Source organism: Melitaea cinxia, chromosome 8 (assembly GCF_905220565.1).
Source record: "Melitaea cinxia chromosome 8, ilMelCinx1.1, whole genome shotgun sequence".
NCBI lineage: Eukaryota > Metazoa > Arthropoda > Insecta > Lepidoptera > Nymphalidae > Melitaea > Melitaea cinxia.
In genome coordinates this window covers 45,445-62,559 of record NC_059401.1, presented here as the reverse complement: position 1 = coordinate 62,559, position 17,115 = coordinate 45,445, and the positions used below count along the sequence as shown (strand labels likewise).

At 38.4% G+C, this 17,115-nt stretch overlaps 1 protein-coding gene across 1 annotated transcript; it reads left to right on the top strand.

Annotated features, from left to right (window-relative positions):
- The first annotated feature begins 428 nt into the window (after window positions 1–428).
- Window positions 429–16,999, top strand: LOC123655951 (protein nubbin-like). The gene is made up of 8 exons (XM_045591688.1): window positions 429–483; window positions 6,076–6,123; window positions 14,170–14,360; window positions 15,027–15,116; window positions 15,485–15,566; window positions 15,681–15,911; window positions 16,002–16,387; window positions 16,763–16,999. Exons 1-8 carry the CDS (start codon window positions 429–431, stop codon window positions 16,997–16,999), a joined length of 1,320 nt encoding a protein of 439 aa, XP_045447644.1.
- Window positions 17,000–17,115: the final 116 nt, after the last annotated feature.

The following is a 17,115-nucleotide window of genomic DNA, read 5'->3' as shown; positions in this document are numbered from 1 at the left end:
AATACGTTGACGATGTTTGCATTTTTTGTCTACGGCAATTTGTGCCTATAGAGGCCGTTCATCGCACGCGGCTCAACCGATTCCAACGAGCTTTTTTCAATCGAACCCGATGTCGGAATTCGCGCATCGGTTAGCCGAACCTTTCGCTCCCCTTTCCTAAAAAAAAATTAAACAGCTTTTAAACTCGCATCACGTACGTAAAAAAATCATCTCAGGTAATCGAAATAATGGCGAGGCGCGCGAAAAAAATTCACTAAGGGCGGAAAAAGAAACGGATTCGTACAAAAAAGTTAAAAATTTTAATTCGACGGGTCGCGGAGGGAGGGGGCTCGCGGCGCCGCCGCAGTCTATCGCAGGCCGCGCTCCGAGCGGCCGTCCCTCAGTGCACAGCTGCACACCGCGCCGAACCGCCAGCGAGCACAGTCGGCATGGTGCTGCAGGCTTGCGTGCGCGCCTCCGCGCGGACCTACTGCTCTTCCTACCGTGAGTACCGCGCGCAGCGGACGTACATGTTTACATTTACGTTGATTGTTTATTTCGAACAGTACTTAATCTTTTTTAACTTTGTTTCGATACAGAAACATAAGCACAAAATATCTTTGTATACCTTTCTTTGAATATTAATATTTTTACCCGGGTGCCGTGTATGTAATGTTCCTTATTACGTCCTATCTTCCAAACCGCTCGCTGAATAGATTTATGTAAGTAATAAAGATATCGTTAGATTCGTCTTAGTAACCCGCGTGTTCTTAGATAGGTGACATTAATTAAAAACCAACATGACCACTCTGGGATGCAGTAGTTTAAACTTAATTTTTTTGATACTACAATATTGGAATCATATGAAAGATCTCATCATGATGATTTTTAAATGGTGTATAATAACTATAATAAGAAAAATCTAAAGTTTTTCAGTTTTAATTTCAGTTTTTGTAAGTTTTATTTTATAAAATCGGGTTTTACTTAGTTTTTTTTTTTTTTTAAATTAATATATTTACTGTTTTTGTATTTATTTTAACGAAAACTACAAAGATTATTTTCATAATTATCTAAAAATATATTTATTTAAAAACTTTAACACTAGGAAGGAACGTGTCGCACGCAAACGTTTGTATGTTATATCTTACAAGAAAAACTTTTTTATACTAACAATGTATCCGGGTTTAATTCGTGACGTTTTTGCTTTCCTATACATCAGATGAAATAGAGTTTTGTTTGTTTGATGTCTTCTAGTGTAATAATTTTTCTATTTAAAATTGTAACAAATATTGTAGCCATATCCCAGTGAATAGAGCGGGTGCTGTGTATTACTGACATCACTTATCACTTCAATAGATTTTTTAATAAATTATAAGGCTATAAAACAAAAGAGGTATGCTGTTTTTCCTGTCACGAAAAACTGCCGAATACGTTCAAATTACGCCTCTCTTTTATTTATTTGAGACTTGACTATAATCTATAAAATACTGTGGTATTTGTGTTCACTACAATGATTTTCGCAATACGTGTTCTGTGATGTTCCTGTTTTCCCGAGGACACTTACTTTATTTCCGCTACACGTATTTATGATGTATAAGATATGTTACTTTATTTTATGTAAAGTCTTTATTAGTGTGTTTACGTGTTTTCAACAGTAAAACAACGATTTGTTAAAATTAAAACGTAGATCTTTTTAAAGAAGAACTATTAATTAAGAATTTAGTTAAAAATAATATAATAATAATGTTCAATAATATAATATTAATATTATAATCAAATAACTAATAATAATATTCTTAAAACACAAAATTTAAAACTTCCAAACATAAATTTTCATACGCGAATCATCTTTACTCCCCTGTATTGTGCGTAATGACTAATCGAATTAAAAACAGAAACTCAAGTAACATATAATGTACGGATCTTATTGACAATAAATAAAACGATGTGTTGCTCTGTAAACAAAGAAACGACATTTAACGTTTATTTATTATTCACAGTGTCAATTTCTTTATTAATCTTTTTTTAATAATCTAAACAAATTAAATAAGGTTTAGTCTTAACCGCAATATCATCTTTTTCCCAATCGAAAGGCCGTGATCATACTTAAGCCGGTGTACAAGTTCGCAGTCTGTAGCGATGAGAGAACAATTTTAGTAATTGACGAATATTTAAAACGCTCAAACATCGGCTGGTTCCTCTCTTCCCGCTGCAAAATATAAAAACTTCGTTTTTTGTCTAAACGTAATTTTAGAAGATTATAGAATGGAAAAGGATTTCTCAATCCGTCATCGTGAAAAAAACAGACAACTGCAAGTTTTTTTTGCCGATTAAAAAATATATTCCCTTTCGATACACCCCCGCAATTTCTGTGACTGTGCCCTTCGGAAAAAAAAACGCGATGACGTTTCAATAAGAGACCGGTACAATACTGGGCCTTTTTAACGTTTTTTAGTCGCTGATCGGTGATTTTTTACGTCGATCCCTCGTCTCCCGGACTCGCGGATATTTGAATGAGATCCGCGACGAGCGCCGACGCAAATCCTTTCTAGCCGCGACTGTAGCGCGCGGGATTATCCGCAGGTACCGCTCCCACGACCTGCTCGCCTGCACTCTGCCTGCACATGCACGTCAACGTCACCATTGTACGCATTCTTTCAACAATAAGATACGCAAACATGTGTAAAGGACGCGTCAGTTGTGCATGTACTGTTTCTGTAGGTACATAATAGACCCGCTGTAGAGCAATGTCTTGAGACTAGCCGCTCTACTAATATCTAAATCACTTTTAAATCTATTCTAATCGAAAGTTGGGACACCACATATTATGGCCAGCTTTATTTATTTATTTTATTTAATGAAACAATAGTGCAATATGTGTATAACAATGTAAGTCAAACATTTAAATATGTCTATACTAAGCCGTATTTAATTTCATTCGCTACCTGTGTAAAACTTTGTCCGTTCAAATATCAAAATGTTCTCGCCAATAATAATGACTAGATTTCATAAAATACGTGGTTTAAAACTTTTTTCTGAACTAGTGCTACAAATGTAAGCGAGAGACTGTGAACTGTAAAGCATTACTATCGTGTTCGTAGTTTTGATTATGTAAGAAACTTGATCTAACGATTTTGTTTGATTTTTAGATACAACGATATAACATAATTGCAAATGTAATTTCTACTTTCATTATGCAATGATACAGAAATAGAACGTAGGAGAGCGGCGGCTAGGTTCGTGGCAGGTAGGTGCAGCGTAGGATATCCAATACGTTCCGAGTCGAACGGCCTCGAGATTATCCTCGCGCGCGGTGAGCGGCCCGTACTGCTTCCACCGGTTATCCGATTAATTAGCTTAATTAGCTAATCTCCTTAGCCGCTGACAGTGACGCGCGACACGCGCCGACTCAGCGCGTTGCAGGAGCGCGACAGCGCCGCTAGCGACTGATATACTGTTACAAGTTGCCCAAAGTCTGACCACTAAATCTATTAGAGTGACCTCGTTGCCCCCGATCGTTCCCGAATCATAACACACGTAGAGTAAGAAAATGAATTTAAAATAAATAGGTCGATTATGTATTTTGTTTAATCGAGCTGATATAGTGAATTATAAGGGGCATCGACAGACATAATCCAGCGATTACAAGACGGTAGGAGACGTGGCCGACGGATTACGAGGCTGCTCGCCTCGCGCAGAGCTTACTGGACGAGGCGGCCTCCTCATTACTTGGACGGAAATGTATCAGTTGTGAAGTAAGGACGTAATCGTCACTTTTATTTTAATACATGATGATAATGAACTTGCATAGAAAGCTCATTCTAATCTGATAGAAGTAATTCAAAAAGACTTCCACCTCGAGAGGTGACTGGGGTGCAAAACAAAGGTTTACAAGAGAAAGCTGACTGCGCCTATTCCTTTATTTCACTTTTGAAACGTTAATTATAATGAAACTCAAATCGTGTAATATGTTCTATTTCCTTCATTCTACTAAGCGCTACACTTTCGTCTAGATTGCTGACATTTATAACTTTTAAAACATCTGTTTTTTTGACACATGTACCTTCGTGTTTTAATGTTCTACATCATTGTACTTGCTAGCAGTGACGCAGCACGAGTGTGATGACAAAACAAGGTGTTATGTATTGCAATAATTGAGTCGTAATCTAAGACCAATTTGTATTTTTTTATCTCAAACCGCGTCGAACTGAAGCGTGAAATATAAATCTCGATCGCCTTACCCAACAATAATATCGATGGAAGATTAATTAAATTAGATCATTTTCATTATTACCTCTTTTTATTTTTGTTAGAAGATGAAGTTTTCCGGCCACGTGTTGTCATTATAAAGTCTTGCCTATTTCTGTTTAGTTATCGAATAAGATGTACTATATCAAAAGAATAAAACTCAAAGTTTGAAATTTTAAGCAAGTCAGTGCATTGTCGGTGTAATCAATTAGATGTCGGTAAAATCAGTGCCTATTACAATACCCACTTTAAGCAAGCTAGTTATAAAAGCAAGCTATAAAATAAATAAATTTTTGAAATAAAAGTAGCCTAAGTTACTTCTTATTACATCAGCTATCTGCCAGTGAAAGTCCCGTCAAAAACAGCCCAGCCGTTACAGAGATTAGCCGGAACAAACAGGCAGACAGGAAAAAATTGTTAAAAATATTATTTTGGTATATATGTACCGTGTCCATATGCGTTTAGTTAAAAACTGGTTATTTTAATATTACAAAAGACACTCTTATTTTATTTATTTGTATAGATTTGGTACGTGTTGTGTATAGTGAGTATCCCGCCACAAAACCGTCAAAATAATGAGAAATGTCTCCAATTATACTCGTAGAAATTTTCAAATACTTACTAATAAAGACAATCGATTTCCTAATGTTTACGCGAATTTCAAAAAATAAAAAAAATCTCCGTAAATATGGTTGCTGTCAAGTATCCGAAACGTCGGTCCTCTAAAAAACTTAATAAGCTGAGATAAAATCCGAAAAAGTTTTTTCATCATACGACAATTGACTCAAAAATATAGGTAGATAGATCAGAGATCCGGATTACCTTTAAAACTGAATTATTTCACACAACGAACTTTTTTTACTCAGGGGTATTATAGAGTCGACATCAATAAAAGTATTTACGAGTGCATGAATATATTACACTAAAATTCTGATTTTTTTATTTTAAATAGTAATCTTATTTTTAAATTTAATTGTTATTCCTATTTTTTTTGACATTTATATTTATTGAATACTATCTCCTTAAAGTCATTGACGTCATCTTTTCTGTGGTTGATACACTGAAGGACCGTAGTGAAGTTTGTATTTACACTCTAAGGGTGAATACACTCTTGACTACTCTCGTATTTAGTTATTTGATAGAAAGATTTTTTTTTAATAAATTTAAAAAACTGTTTTCTTATACATAAGAGTTATACCTATTATTCACAGCTGTAAGTCGTCGTCGCCGAGTCTCCTCTAATGCAGATAAACGTGAAATTTGAGACTTATATTATTGTAATTAAATGTACAAAAATAAATAATTATTGGAAATTTTAAATCGAAGTACAAATTAATAGAGGAATCAATTTTATGAAAATTTAGTTTTACTGGTTTTTAGACACTATCCCCAATATATATTTTTTATTTATTATTTATATATAACTGAATAACTAAGTCAGCAAACAAGCGTACGGCTCACCTGATGGTAAGCGATTACTGTAGCTTATAGACGTCTGCAACACCAGAAGCATTGTAAGTGCGTTGTTGACCCTACCCCCAATCCTCCCAGGAGCTCTGGTCACCTTACCCACCAACAGGGACGCAACACTGCTTGACAACAGTATTATTTAGCTACTACGAGGCACTACCCCAGTCGAGCTGCTCCATTTTTTGTTAACCAGTTAATATAGCTCTAACGGGCTCAAATTTCACACCTACTTCTTATTCTTGTTTAGACTTTCAGTATTTCATTTCTCGTTCGTATTCTTTTATCGCATTCATTGTTTTAAATGTATGTCGTGCAAAACCTGCTTACAATTAATACTGCAAGCAGCGCGTTACTAAAGCGTACCCTTGTTTGTTACAGAAGAGTCGGGTGATCTCATCAAGTCGCCTTCGCCGCCGCCCAGCCATGGTGGGTACACTTGCCTTTTGTGTTATTTATATTTTTCATTTCTATATAAGTATTGTTATGTACGGGCCAGCGACCCAGCGTACACTATATAATTATGATATTCACTGAATATATTTTATAGGTATTGCTCTCCGTGTTAACTCACGTCTCTATTTATTTTTAAATAGTAAATATAGGATCTTTGTTCCGTAATTCGTACGGAATAGAAATAAAAGAATTGTATTAATTTATTACACGTTGCCAAAAAAATAAGCTCTGTGGCTACGGCATTAAATAATATAGCCACTCACTCTCTTTCCGTGGGTGTCATAAGAAGCGACTAAGGGATAACACAGTTCCACTACCACCTTGGAACTTGTAAAGCCGACCGATGGTGGGATAACTATTCAACTGCTGGATTTTTGAAATACACAGGCCGGAGACGGGCAGCACCGTCTTCGGTGCGACAAAGCCAGCCCTGCGGTCACCAACCCGCCTGCCCAGCGTGGTGACTATGGGCAACACACATGAGTTCACGCCATTTCTGGCGTGAACTTGTGGAGGCCTACGTCCAGCAGTGGACTGCAATAGGCTAAATGAAGTGAAGTGAACAAAAATAAAAATATTATTATTCAGATCATTGAAGCTTAATATCTAATACTATTAAACGAGCAATTCTTGAAAAAATTATGTGGTGTCATGAGACACCAGCCGGCCTAGCATGCATACAACGAGATATCTCTTGACGAGAGAGAGAGATAATGTCTACATCGAGTATTTTCTCGATTACCCTAACATGCGCACTACGAGAGACAAAATTCTCTTCCGAAGACTTCGCCTTGTCGAGTAGAGAAACATTATCAACCATAATCACAACTGAATATCATTCTTATTTCTTATGTCGTAAAGTTGAATTTACAAGGTTATTGACCAATCGTGCCAAACCGGGATGAGCCAACGTTTGTATAATTTCAAACGAGTGACACATGTTTTATTTAACAATGTTCTCGGCCTTTTGGCTAAGATAAAAAGTGTATATCTAATTTAAAAAATCTAATATGGAAAATAAAACGTCGTAAGTAAATGAATTTAATTATATATGTAAAACAATATGCTCGTGTTGTGCTTTATATCTTGTCGCACATTAGATAATTGTAATTCTATCACGCATTCTTCTTTTTTTTTTTTTAATTTTTAAAATTTTTTGAATTTTTGAATTTTTTTTTTTTAGATTATTGATTTTACTTTTATTCTATTTAATTTTATTTTTACTTATTGATTTTTTTAATATAATTTTGTTTTGTTTTTTATTCTGAATGTTGTCTTGTCTTGTTGTACTAACCCAATATGGACTTATACTTTGGTCTGAAATAAAGTATTATTATTATTATTATTTAGAATAAGAAGAAATTACCGAAATTATATAATTATAATAGGGAAACGCCATGGTATACAAAAAATAGGCACCCGGTTTTATTTATTTTCTATTTATCGTCTTTCTCGTCGATAATATTGAAGACGAGAAGTTTCTCTTCCTAAAACGACAAAATTCGACAAAATTACGATGTCATGTTAGCTTCCGTAGAGATAAATATCACAGATCACTAAAATTTAATGATTATCTCTTCTATTGACGTAACGAGAAGAGTATCACATGCACGCATGTTAGCTACTGTAGACATAGAGAGATAATACGAGAAAAGGGGTAGACAAAATTTTGTCGTGGCGTGCATGCTAGGCCTGCAGGTAGGAACGAAGTTCCTTCGGATAGTATAGAAGCAACACAATTGAAAAAAATGTTGAATTTCATATATATTTTCTAGTTCTTGATTTTTTTTTAATTTTGTTGATTGGTTTTTAATTAAGTACATAAAAGTATTTAGGAAATTTAGTATTTTAGAAAATAACTAATACCGTAAAATAAAATAAATCAAACAAAATAATAATAATAATAATAATTCAAACTATTAAGTGAAATAAAAAACATATGGCTTTATTTATTTTTGTCGACAGTATAAAATTAGATAAAAATTAAAAAAAAAGTTTAATAGTAATAGGTATTTTAGTTTTGCAAACATATTATACAATCGTGTGACTGATATTACGTCACTTCCGTTATGTATGTTTCTTACTCACTTATTTTCATGAAATTTAGTATGTAAGGGATTTTGCGGGCGATAAATCAATATAGCTAGGATTCATTTTTAGAAAATGTCGTTTTATCCCTGTTTTTAGGCAATGAAAAAATGGCTACAATATCTTTAGAATATAAAGGTAAATTTCACAAATATCAATAAAGTTGTAACAGCTCGGTGGGAAATTAGCCGGTCGGGATCGACCGAGAAGACTAGGGTTCAAATACCCATGTCTTCCACATCGATTATTTTTTTCTTATTTTTTTCTAATTACACTCATGAGTTTTTATTTAAATAACCAGTTTATATTTTTTATTATTATGTCGGGAAAATCGAAAAATATTATTCATATTTTATAAATATGTAATTCGTATTTAAATATGATTTCCAAAAAACACGATTTACTAGAAATACCGAGCTGAGCTCGGTCACCCAGGTACTTATTATATAAAAGGCAATTGTTGCTTGAATTCAAATTAATTACGACATTTAATAAAAAAATATGTAAACCTCAGCCAGAAATTCGTTGCCTTTTGAGGAATTCTAAGTTCTACGATATAAAAATAATAGTGTTACTTTAAATTAATTAGGACATTACAATTAAATTGTAAATCTTCTTATTAAATTGATTTTAGAAAGTTTTTTTTTTCTTATATTAAGCCTATTTTTAAAGTGTTTGCTTTGTAAACCAGAAGTAGATTCTTCTTCATCTTCTTCTTCAGGGTTAATGGCTTTCAATAATGCCAAATGAGCACAGATGATTTCGCCAAAGTAGATTCTTAGTATTACTATGTATTGTTCAATAATGACAAAGTTGTAGTCTTTCAACAGACAAACAAAACGTAATGAATTACACAAACACACACACACACACACACACACACACACACACACATACACATACACACACATACACATTAGCCTATCGCAGTCCACTGCTGAACAAGCTCGCGCCAAAAATGGCGTGAACTCATGTGTGTTGCCCGTAGTCACCACGCTGGGTAGGCGGGTTGGTGACCGCAGGGCTGGCTTTGTCGCACCGAAGACGCTGCTGCCCGTCTTCTGTCTGTGTATTTCAAAACCAGCAGTTGAATGGTTATCCCGCCATCGGTCGGCTGTTTAAGTTCCAAGGTTATTCTTTGCTGCCGTTACCGCACAGCCTGAGCCACAATTAATTATATAAATACAGCTATATTCGAGCATCACTTCCGAGATTAAGGCAAATTTATTTAAATGAATTATATCTACTTTAGCTCATATTATAATTAGAATACCTTTGAGCGGGGTGGAGTCTGAGTTGGCGTTGCTATGTAAACGAAGTCGCTACAATGTAATAAATTACCGATGGAACTTGTACACAGGTGAAGGAATCAACAAAAGTGCTAGCTTGTAGTTGCGTAACGTACGTGACTTTATTAACAAACGTAGAATCATAATGTGTTTCGTGAAATAAATTTACAAGTTGTAATAAATTAAAGTTTAAATAAATATTAATTTCAAAAGTTAGCATATTAAGTAAACACACAAAATATTCGTAATATTCAATGAACAGTAATGAGGCAGAGACACGCACGGCCGGCAAAAAATAATAATAATTACAATGTAATAATATACCACTCGTCGCTTATTTAGCAGCGAATATGAATAAAACATTACTTGATAATAAAATCATTGAAGCGAGGCTAAGTTTCGAACATTAATCGTTTTTTAAGGATACAGAAAGAGTTGTAGCGACTGAGCCCTAATCTCTCGTCTCTAACAACGGCACAATGATTTCGAGAATATAATAAGACGTAAGGTGCGCTCGAGGGTCGTGAGTCAGGTCTCGTTGAAAGTGAGCGGGTTGTCGCGGCACGCGACCAGCCCGGGATTGGCGCGGGATCGGCACGGGACCGCGCGAGATCAGCCGGGGCGCGCGCGAGGACGCACGCTCCGCGACAAAAAACCGCACCTTCACCCTTTACCCACCGCCGCCGGGAAGCGATACGTCTTGATAACATTTGGGGGAAGGAGCGTCTCGAACACGTGCTCTTACATTTAATAACAATTAACGTGATACAAAACAGTTCAGAAAATACTGTAAAACATTATTTCAAATATTAAAAAAAACGTCCATTATTTTATCATACTGAAGCTACACACACATAAACTTTAAGACGCTACTTCGATTTTTAGGTAATTACTAGCTGACCCCGCAAACGTTGTTTTGTCACATTTGTTATTAACCCCCTTAATCTCCCTCCCCCCGCTATAACTTAGGGGTATGAAAAAAAGATGTTGGCCAATTCTCAGACCTACCCGATATGCACACAAGATTTCAAAAAAATCGGTTCAGCCGTTCGGCCGTCTCACGATTATTAAAAACGTTATTTACCTGTCGTATTTCGCAGATTGACAGAAGATATTCAAAATTTACTCTAACTGTAACACTAGTTGAATTAAGTTCAAGTTAAAATAACTACAAATTAGCACATTTTTATATTTTAAACAGACAGTTTCAAAAAATTTTATTCGTTAAAATTGTTTCATTTGTTTAACAATGTATATAAGTTTAGTTTAAGTATGTAAGTACTGTGTGGCTACGGTACTAAAGAATATAGCCACCCCCTTTCTCCCCGTGGGTGTCGTAAGAGGCAACTAAGGGATAACACAATTCCGCTACCACCATGAAACTTAAAAAGCCGAGCGGTGGTGGGATAACCATCCAACTGCTGGCTTTGAAATACACAGACCGAAGACGGGCAGCAGCGTCTTCGGTGCGATAAAGCCAGCGCTGCGGTCACCAACCCGCCTGCCCAGCGTGGTGACTATGGGCAAAACACATGAGTTTACGTTATTTTTGGCGTAAACTTGTGGAGGCCTATGTCCAGCAGTGGACTGTATAGGCTGTAATGATGATGATGATGTAAGTTTAATTCGACGGGTTGTTATAACGTTCATGTAGTAACTTACAAGCTACTGACAATTCGGGATGTCATCAATGCGACGTCGCACACGCGCGTGGCCTGCGCAGCGTGGACTGAAGAGATTGCTAAATAAAAATAAAATTAAATTGCTAGTGCACGGAATGGGATTTCCGTAACGCAAACTTCCCTGCTTTATATGATTCGTTTATAAATGCCAATTGGAATTCGTTTTTTTTTATATTGACAACCCCGATACACCTGTTACAGAATTATATTAGTAATTAAAATACTAATAGTACTAAAATTTTACTAATCAAACCGATCGCCACTGACTGTCATGACCTTCTGTTCAAACGTCAACTTCAACCCTTCACGATGTCAGCATACCTCCAAGTTATTCTTGTTTGACCACACATTTGGGTGAAAATACTGGGATAAAATTATTTATAATAGCTTCTCAGTCAATACAGCCGTAGCAATGAAACTACTATCTAGCACTACATTCAAAATATTTTAACTTCAAATATTATTAATATAACTGGTAACTATATTTATCAAACGCAGGGCAGCGCCATCTAGTTTTACTTTATAGAACTATTCTTAACGTTTATTGCTAAACACAAACAATTATTTCGAATTGTACGCTAATATAATTATTGTTTTCCTATCATCTATACTAATATTATAAATCTGAAGAGTTTCTGTCTTTGTTTGTGTGTTTAAACACGCTAATCCTAGGAACTGCTGGTTCGAATTGAAAAATCCTTATCAAAATTAATAAGTACTCCGGTATAGTCCATCAAAAGTATTTATTTCTGAACAAAATAGCCCTTGATATAATTTGATTTCAATTAATATATTAGAAGATGTCATAGTTTTAAAATAAATCTGCAACGAATTAAATAATGTTCACAAAAAATGAAAAGGTGATTCTATTGCATTATTATTAGCCAGGTAGGAAGATTCGTATATCTTTACGAATAAAAAATACTACATCAAAAAGGAAATTTTAGGAAGATAAACTTTGTCTTTTGTAGCATTTAATTTGGACTCATAATTTAGGAGATAATATAAAAGCAAACAAAACAACTAAGACACCCGAAACATATAAGTCGCCCGATCTGCATAGTAATGGTTTTAAAACGTTTTTTCCTCAAATTAACGCGAGTGAAACCGCGGAGCACAGTTAGTTTATAAGTAAAATAATATTTCGATCATCATCATCGGCCTAATACAGTCCACTGCTGGACGTAGGCCTCCACAAGTTCGCGCTAAAAATGACGTGAACTCTTGTGTTTTGTCCATAGTCACCACGCTAGGCAGGCGGGTTGGTGACTATGCTGTCCGTCTTCGGTCTGTGTATTTCAAAGTTAGCAGTTGGATGGTTATCCCGCCATCGGTCGGCTTTTTAAGTTCCAAGGTGGTAATGGAACTGTGGCATCCCTTAGTCGCCTCTTACAATACCCACGGGAAGAGAGAAGGTGGCTATATTCTTACTGCCGTAACCACACAGCATTATTTCGATAAGTACTAAATTCAAATTGAAAATAGATTTCATTGTTAATATTATAAATATTAATAAATCCATAGTCACAATTTATATAAAAGAGGAGACTTGCCACAGTAAGCCGGACATGTTACCACGTATATTTGAGATGTACTCCTAATCGCTCACGTTGTCGGCCGGCGGCACTCGAGCGCACGGCAGCATTTACATTTAATATCCGGCGGCCGGCCGAACTTGCGCCCCCGTCTGTTTGTTTACTTCCACTATTTTCTCAGTATAAAATCAATAGAATTTGGACCATCATTGGAATTTTAAGATCCCTCCCTTTTACCGGTCGACATCTGACTGTAAAACTCCTATTTCTTATATTATTTTCACGCTGATTTTTTTAAAATTATTACTTCCTTAATTTCATTAAAAAGGAAAGCATGCTACGACTGCAATGATTTAAAATAAAACACTTTTGATAAGAAAATAATATGCAGGAAGGTATAGGATTTTCTGACGGTAAAGTTGTCAACAATATTTATTTGGTGATTAATATATCACTTAGTTTCAATAGTAGATGCATTTTTATTTAATTTGTGTTGTATATTCGTTAAATTAATTCGAACGGAATCGTCACCGCGGGTACCCACCGCTCAGCGCAGTCACACGCACTAGTGCCGCGGCGTCCGCGCTCGGCTGGAGGCCATCTGTCTGTAACTCTCGGAGGAGCTCCAACTTACGAGCTATAAATCGAGCGCGCGTCTGATTTACAACCGGAGAGATCCTATTTCCCTTTAGAGCTGCCATCCCTCTTGCTACCAGACTTAAGCGATATGAATGACTGCCGACCGACTGAACAAGTTCGTTTTTTACCAATTCAACGCGTGACGCCGAGGACACTTCTGTATATCGATGTATTTTCTTTAATTAAATTTTTACAGTTTTGACTGACAATAAATGCATGATCTCGACTATTTTGGACATCAAAAAGAGCAATTGTAACCGTTACATGAGCCGTAGTAAATAATACAAATAAACTGGAGTGTCTGTTTGTAAATGCATATGGATGGACGGACACGGCACATACACCAAAATAACATTTTTTACAAATTTTGTCTATCTGTCTGTCTGTTTGTTCCGACTAATCTCTGAAACGGCTGGACCGATTTCGATAGGACTTTCATCGGCAGATAGCTGCTGTAATAAGGAGTAACTTAGGCTACTTTTATTTTAGAAATTTATTATTTATGCGAAATTTATTATTAAGTCGCGGGCATAGCGAAAGTTTAAGCTAATAGTTTTATGAAAGATATTCTTTAGGCATATCTTGAAACCTTTATTTACACATACACTTATATGGAGATTATTCTTTAAAAATGTTAGAAAAACAAATAAAATACGGAACGCTAGTAAAATTGAAGGCTATAGGCATAAGAATTCCTTAGAAAACCTAGAAAAAGTTGGAATGAAAGCAGCTTTGCTAACAAGTCGAAGGAAGCCCGTGTATTGAGGAGTGGTGAGCGTGTTGCAGACGGGTCCGCGAGCGGCGAGGGCGAGGGCGAGACGAGCGGCGACGAGCGCGGGCCGAGGCTGCGCGCGCCCGCGCCGCACGCCGCCGCGTCCGCCGCCTCGGCCGCCACCGCCGCCGTGCTGGTCAGTGGCCGCCTGCACTTACATGACGACACTTTAGACGACAGCACCTTCCATTGCTCACTCATTCTCGTGCAATCTTTCCTGATTTACACCGTCATACACGCCGCCGTTACCTTCGCTGGTGCTGCTCACTTTACCCGTCCTTATCAATTTTTCTGAAAGACATTTTAGAAAAAACCAATCTTTATCCTCACGCAACCAACATCTTCTTGCTTTGCTTACGATATTAATCTAATGTTAAAATTCAACACTGCCTCTTCTTACTTCTCTAGTCCTATTCATTTTTCCTGAAAGACACTTTCAAAAAGATTTTTAACAGACACCACAGCAGGAAATATCCCGCTGTAAATCCAGAGCAGCCCCACTGGGGAAGTGCCGCAACATTACAGAATGTTACAGCTAAATAATATTGCTCTCAAGCAATGTTGTGTTCCTGTAGTGAGTAAGGTGACCAGAGCTCCTGAAGAGGATTTTGGTGGTAGGATCGACAACGCGCTTGCGATGCTTCTAGTGTTACAGGCGTCTAGAGGCTATATTATAATAGCTTACGATCTGGTGAGCCGTATGCTTGTTTGCTGACCTGGTTGTATAAAAAAAGCGAGAGTTCCTTGTATTTCTCATAAATTCTCGCGCGTTCTTTCCTGCTTACATCGTCATATAAGACACGTCTCCTGCTCGCTTTACTTACAATTTAATTATAGTAATGATATGGTGTTTACTGTATTCTCGCTACAGAGTGCGGCGGGCGCTGGCAATGCTTTAGCCCAGTTGCAGCACTTGTTGCTGACACAACACGGCGCACACTCTTTACTGCTACACACACAAGTAAGTTCAACCCTCAAACAGTATGTCCCCTAATCAAAAAATAAATTAATTAATATACATTCGTAACATAAAATCGCAGCAGAGCTATATAACTCTATATATGTATATTAATATATTTTTAAAGTCATGCAAATGCTACGAGCAGTTTATATTTGATCAACTTACTGCAGAAAAAAACATTTTAAAGAATTTTTGTTTTTTTCCGCTCTTTGAAGTAAAAATTATAAATTGTCGTGTAATTAAATAATAGGTAGATACAGCTTACATGCCGGATCATAATTAAAGTCATAAAACATTCTGTTATCGACCTCGGTCGAGGCACGTGGGGCGTTTCGTCTTTCAAGAGATGTATTTATTCACTATAACAGGTCCAGCAAGCAGTAGCGCAAGCTGCAGCGCAACAGCTACAACAACTCCAAGCGCGAGCCAACGCCAGCCAGCCCACTATCGGTGAGTCGCTGCTGCCATTGTCAACATGCTGTAGTGAAGATGTTCTTAACTGAAAAAAGTTTTTTGACAAACATAAGTAATGAAAAGTATGTCAATCGCAACACTGTCCCGCAGACACGAGGTCGCCGTCGCCGCGCGGCTCGCCGCCCGGCGCCGCCGCGTTCCTGACGCCGCACACGCCGGGCCCGGGCCGCGCGCGCTCCCCGCACGCGCTGCACGCGCACCACTCGCCGCTGCACGCGCACGCGCACAAGCCGCGCGCGCTCGACCCCGCCGACGACACCGCCGACCTCGAGGAGCTCGAGCACTTCGCCAAAACGTTCAAGCAGCGCAGGATCAAACTCGGTGAGCGGCTGAGCAACAACGCACGCCCTAGCCTATAGACGTCGTACAATCGTGTGTGTCGATTCGGTCTTACCCCTCGATTCGTTTCAGGTTTCACCCAGGGCGACGTGGGCCTCGCGATGGGCAAGCTGTACGGGAACGACTTCTCTCAGACGACTATCTCGCGTTTCGAAGCTCTCAATCTGAGTTTTAAAAATATGTGCAAGCTGAAGCCACTCCTGCAGAAGTGGCTCGAGGACGCAGATTCGTCGCTGACCGGCGGCGGGGGCGGCGCGTCGCTGGGGGCGGGGCTCGCCGAGGCCGTCGGCCGCCGCCGCAAGAAGAGGACCTCCATCGAGTCCGGCGTGCGCGTCGCACTCGAGAAAGCCTTCCTCCACAACCCCAAGCCCACCAGCGAGGAGATCGCCGCCCTCGCCGATACGCTCTGCATGGAGAAGGAAGTCGTCCGCGTTTGGTTCTGTAATCGTAGACAGAAGGTACGTACCTTCCGCTTTGTATGGTACAGTCTATGGTTGAGTGAGAGATGACATGTGAGGGAAGGTTATGAGAGAAACTAAACCCAATGAAAGTCGATCCAGCACTAAGTTTATTAAGATTATTTTGAGTTTATATAGGCAGAAGTACAGACGTCATTCGTAACAAAAAAATAACAATATCATTAGAAATCTGCATCAGTCAACAATTTCGTAATAAATAAGCTAAATTAAGGAGATTATTAGTTTGAAAGACAATCATATTGCTCAATGTGCGTTAACCCGTACACGCTTCGCTGTTTCTTCTTTTGACTAATTCTCTTGGTGTAAATCTGTAAACGACATTTATCATGACCGGTGGAACGTTTCAATTTGCAGGAGAAGCGCATCAACCCGCCGGCGGGCGAGGCGGGCGGCGCCTCGTCACCGGGCGGCGGCGCGCTGCTCCCGCTGGCGCACCCGCTGCACGCGCTGCCCGCGCACGCGCACGCCCTGCCCGCGCACGCGCACGCGCACCCGCACGCGCACGCGCACGGGCACGCGCACGCGCACGCCGCGCTGCAGGCGGCCGCGCTCCAGCCGCTGGCGCTGCTGGCGCGCCCGCCGCGCGACTGACCGACACATATCTTGTAAATACCGTCGCGTTGTACAGACTCCCAGTGTACATACAATCTTATCGTTAATTCATCGCGAGTCGCGCGGCGTCGGCGCTCGCCGTCAGCGGCGCCGGG

Coding starts and splice junctions, on each gene's coding strand:
- LOC123655951 (XM_045591688.1), top strand. CDS start 429: ATGGTGCTGCAGGCTTGCGTGCGCGCCTCCGCGCGGACCTACTGCTCT. Junction 15,117..15,484: donor CTTTACTGCTACACACACAA/GTAAGTTCAACC, acceptor TCACTATAACAG/GTCCAGCAAGCAGTAGCGCA. Junction 16,388..16,762: donor TCTGTAATCGTAGACAGAAG/GTACGTACCTTC, acceptor TTCAATTTGCAG/GAGAAGCGCATCAACCCGCC.